We start from the raw sequence: 5,245 nt of genomic DNA on the forward strand, positions 1-5,245 counted from the left end.
GGTACATTTACACCATAATATTCCATGTTGTAAATGCACCAGTTTTTTATCCACTCATCTACTGAGGGGCACTTGGGCTGTTTCCAGATCTTAGCTATTGTAAATAGCGCTGCTATGAACATAGGGGTGCATATATAATTTCTGATTGGTGTTTTAGAACTTTTAGGATAAATTCCTAGAAGTGAGATCACTGGGTCAAATAGCAGTTCAATTTTTAATTTTTTGAGGAAACTCTACACTATTTTCCATAGTGGCTGCACCAGTCTACATTCCTACCAGCTGGCTTGCCCATGGGGCAGGCCACTAGGGAAGATGTTCTGCAGTTAAAATTAGCCAAACTCAGCAACACACAGGCCACAATTCCAATGCACCATGAGGATAAACAACACAGTGAGATTTAAGCTAAAGCATGCTTCAATTGTGACAGAAAATCTCATTTCTCTCCTGGGAAACAGCAAGTGTTTATATGCATGCAAATGGACAATATCACACATATGTGAACCTACCGCTTCTCATAATGCTGACACCACAATTTCCCTTCTCAAATTTCACTCCTTCATACTTGTACCCTGTTGAAAATAAATCCAAAGAATGTATCTTTCATCATTGGAACAACCTACTTATTTTATAAAGTCCCTATGGTGTAAAGCAGATGGGTACTGAGCAATCCTTGTCCAGACATACTATATAATGTCTTAGGTTCCCTGTGAAAGTAATGAGAAGAGTCAAGACTTTTCATAGTTATTTCTTAATTATTAATAAGAAACCTGTGTGGATAATTGGGGGAGGTGGACTTCATCAAGTGGGAATAGGACATATGATAGCATAATATTCACAAACATATTCCTCAAATTGAATTCAGAGAATCACTGCTCTCCAAGAATGCTATAAACACCATCAATTCAACCAGCACCCACTGGAGCCACAGCGGAGAGCCTCCTCATTCTGTCCCTTTTATGAGCCTCCATTCTGCCTTTAAAAGCAAAAGAAAGAGACGGAAATCATTACCAAGACATGTACAACTCTTGGTCTCATCCTGAATCTGTTTCAATTATGCAGCAAGCTCATCTCCCAATTTAGTGTCAAACTTTGAATAGAACAGCTTCCATTATTTACTAAAAAACCAAACCAGAATTTTAAATCCCTGAAACAAGGATCTTTGGCTGCTTTCTATTTTAGTAGCACAAAGTACCTTCTCTAATTCTCATCATTTTTCTTTTTCTTTTTTACTTCTAATCCTTTTATTTGGAGTTTTAATGCCAAACCAGTCCACCCATTTGCTTCCCTGCAGAGATGAAGATAAATTGCCAGTAATTCTTAACTCTGGTCCCAATGGGCTGTCATCAAAGGCATCACCTGCATGCTGAAGAATATTTATTAACCCTTAACTTAAATTGACAAGCAAGCCATTAACAAAAAGTCATCCACATAAATTTCTTTACTAAATGTCTCTAGGTTTATTAAGTTGTTTAAAAAAACAGCTCCACCTGGACTCCACATTCTGCATACTAATTTATGCAGGCTGTTTTTTTTTCCATTTCCCCCCAATTCTAACTCAGAATTTTTATGAGAAAAATATTACAGTAACAGCTGTGATTACCCGTTGGAGTGGTCACCGTGCATTCTTTATAAGGCAGCTGATTCAATCCCTCTTCCACAACAAGTCTGATCTAGAAAGTAAAAGAAAGAATAAGTTGAAAATCTGCTAAGAATTTCTTGTTACCTGTTAGTATCTGGAGCTGAACACTAGGCAAAATTTAGAAACAAACTAGGCAAGGATTTAGCTTATGGAGGAAGGAAGGGGGCCCCTATCGTGTGTCCGATATAGGGATAGATCCAAATGCCAGGCTGCTTGTTAGTAGGTATTCAACCCTGGTTAGGCATCTGATTGCCCAAAAATAAAAAGACTCAAGTATGCCTTATGATTCTCATTCAGTCAGTCCAGGCTATTTTAAAAGAGATGCAAAATTACAGCAAGTGGCAAGAGTCATGGCAGACAGCCTTGGAAGTAATAAACTTCTTGTTACTCTGGAAATAGTGCCTAGAGAGAACTTCTTTGCCTTGTTCAGTACTTTGAAATTGTTCAATTAGATTGTTTTTAACTAGGCCCACCATAATCCAAAGAAAGCCTGAAACTTCTTAATAAGAAATAAATGAGTGGATAGAGTTAAGCCAATGAGTGGTAGGAAGCGGTTGGATGCATTGGGGTTTGTCAGCTAAACAATAAAGGCTCCTAGTGATCTTAATGTGTGGAATAGAGAAAAGAATCCATCAGAACTACAAGAAACCAGATACAATATTCCTTCCAATAAGCAAGCACCTGGAGTCTACTACCACATTTTCTACAATCAATATTACATTATTGGTTGAGAATCAGAAACAGCTGGTAGAAATGCAGCCCCCATGCTCTGGTGTCACAACACAACACCCTGTTGTTGCCAATAAAAGTATCAATGCTAAATGAGCCAGCACTTTATCAGTCTGCAGCACCACACGGAATGTCCAGGAACCTCATAAATACTGGGTGTGTGCACACTCACTTCTACCCACCAACTTCTGTGGAGGTTAATGTTTCTTATGAGCAAACTAGTGCCCCGGTGCATGAATTCATGCACAGGTTGGGTCCAGCAGGCCCGCCCCAATGGGAGCCCATAAGGCAGGGCTGGCCATGGGGTCTAATGCTGGAAGCTGTAGCTCCCCCCAACCCACTGGATCTAATTATACTTTAAGGATGGCCAAAAGAAAACCCACAACAGAACTGTTTTGCATTTCACATGCCATGAGATGAAGTTGTTTCTGTGTTGTTTGCAAACGTATATCAAGATGGATGATGGCCTTTGAATGATTTTTGCATTAATCCCAGGGCTTTGCCCTCAGTTTCCCAATATGATCTTCATGTCTATTTGTTTAAAAGTTTTTCTATTTTTGAATGTGCCTACTCTTCACTGTTGCTCCTGGAAGCCTGTGGGTCCTCTTCGCTGCCCCCTTTTAAAGAGAGATTGAAAGCTCACCTAATCTGCAAGGCCCCACAATTTCACCAAATCCCCACCCAGACTCTCTACATTCCTCAGCAAAGGACCGCCATCCTGTTAATGCTTAGGTCACCTTTTTGGCTAACTTGGAAGGTCTCCTGGGGCTGCGGGCCATAGAGGGAGAATTCCACACCTTGGCTGCAGGGTTTGCAGAGCCCTCTGGAGACTCTGGTTGGGGACAGAAGGGACTGATAATTATTTCCTTGTGCTTTCACTAAATGTACATGCACCAGGGAGCCAGGCAGTGATTTGGGGGTGTTGGGGGCTGCTCAGGGGAAGGACAGGCTGGGGCAAAGGGCTGTGGGTGGCTTGCTGGCCAGCCCCGCCCTCGATCAGGGTGAGGGAGGCCTGCTTGGGGGCAGGGCCAGCCGGGCAAGGGGCCCTGGTCATTCTGCCATTCGGTTGCTGGGCTTGTATTATATAGGATAGAATAAACTTGCTTAATTAGACCTACTTTCTGATTTAGCTAAACTTTTTCCAGCCCAGTGAAGCACCCCAACTTCTCTTTCAGGTAATTGTCAACAACACAGCAGTAAATATCAACACAAAACACATTACTATTGTAGATCACGCAGGAAGAACAAAGGGTAAAATATTTAACTGCAGCAGTGTTTGACTATATTCTGTGCAGTGAGAAAACCTGAAGTCATTTTCAAGGTCTACCATTTATTACTTCTTTTCAGTCAGGTCAAGTTTCTAAGCTTACTAAATCTCCATTTTCGAGCTAATGAAAAGAAAATAGGATTCCACCGAGTCTCCTATCTACCTACTCCAGGACTTCTGTGAGGATCAAATGAGATGAGGCATGAGAAAACACTTTAGACATTTGGTTATAGTGTAAAGTGTTTGCACTTGGCTATAAAGCAAGTCATTTTACTGGGGTGGAGAAATAGCAAGGGGGCTAGTCTCTAGGGAGAGGAAGCTGGGTGTTGCTATGTGACGTTATTACCCGCTGCCCACAGCTACCATTTCTGGGCTGGCCATGGGGTCTCAGCAGCAGCTACAGCTGTGATTTGGCGGGGTGTCACTCCGGGGTGGTGGTGGGGACTGTGTCAGACTTGGGGGAAGCTGAGTGTTGCTTTGTGGGCCAAGTCCTTACTGCCATTTCTCTGTAAATGGCAAGTGTGCATCATGGCAGCTGTATTGAGCATTTTCCCCCTAGTGGTGAGTGCGTGCCATAGCAACTGTTCAGAAGGTGGGAAGGACACTGAGCATATTAGCCTTTTTTTTTAATATATTTTATTGATTTTTTTACAGAGAGGAAGGGAGAGAGAGAGGGATAGCGAGTTAGAAACATCGATGAGAGAGAAACATCGATCAGCTGCCTCCTGCACATCTCCCACTGGGGATGTGCCCGCAACCCAGGTACATGCCCTTGACTGGAATCGAACCTGGGACCCTTGAGTCCGCAGGCCGACGTTCTATCCACTAAGCCAAACCAGCTAGGGCTAGCATATTAGCCTTTTATAAAGATAGATTGCAAGGGAAGAAGAGGATCCTTTTCTTTGATGAGCCTAGATCTCCTCCTAGTAACATTCCTCTAAAGCAGCGGTTCTCAACCTGTGGGTCACGAACAATGAAAATACATCCTGCATATCAGATATTTACATTACGATTCATAACAGTAGCAAAATTACAGTTATGAAATAGCAACAAAAATAATTTTATGGTTGGGGGTCACCACAACATGAGGAACTGTATTAAAGGATCGCGGCATTAGGAAGGTTGAGAACCAAGAGTCTTACCTCTCCTGCAACTCTGGGACAGAAATTCATGTGTCCAAGTCTTATAGAAGAACATAAAACCAGAAGAAGGGTGACTAAAATATAAAGAACTTAAGATCTGAGTGCTAGGGAAGCCAATCCTGATAAATTCAGGATATAATTAATGTAAACTATAATGGGATCCTTGTCCTAGAAGAGACAGTGTACTAGACATATTCAACACTAGAAACCTAAACAGCTTCATTCCTTACCACAACCACACAAATGCTCTACCCCACACCTCCCAATATTACAACCTATACAATCATCTGCAGAGAACAGAGAGGCCCCAACTATCATCCACTCAGGTGAGTTATGCCCTTGGTCCTTGTTATCTCATTCAGTTAAGATATAATGCCTGGAGTAGCGGCGGGAAGCGGGCTGCAGGAGGGCCAGGCCTCGGCGCAGGCGAATCCGGCGGGAATCGGAGCCATCAGAACCGCCACCATG

The 5,245-nt window shown here is 42.5% G+C and overlaps 1 protein-coding gene across 1 annotated transcript in view; it reads right to left on the reverse strand.

Annotated features, from left to right (window-relative positions):
* UPRT (uracil phosphoribosyltransferase homolog) overlaps window positions 1-5,245 on the reverse strand; it is a 21,699-nt gene that overhangs the window by 12,952 nt on the left and 3,502 nt on the right. Inside the window, exons 2-3 of the mRNA XM_006767734.2 lie at window positions 1,601-1,670; window positions 507-569 (exon numbers count right to left, since the gene is read on the reverse strand). Of these exons, the coding sequence (XP_006767797.2) occupies window positions 507-569; window positions 1,601-1,670 (133 nt within the window). The remainder of the gene's footprint in view (window positions 1-506; window positions 570-1,600; window positions 1,671-5,245) is intronic.

This window comes from Myotis davidii, unplaced genomic scaffold, assembly GCF_000327345.1.
Source record: "Myotis davidii unplaced genomic scaffold, ASM32734v1 scaffold1403, whole genome shotgun sequence".
NCBI classification, from domain to species: Eukaryota; Metazoa; Chordata; class Mammalia; order Chiroptera; family Vespertilionidae; genus Myotis; species Myotis davidii.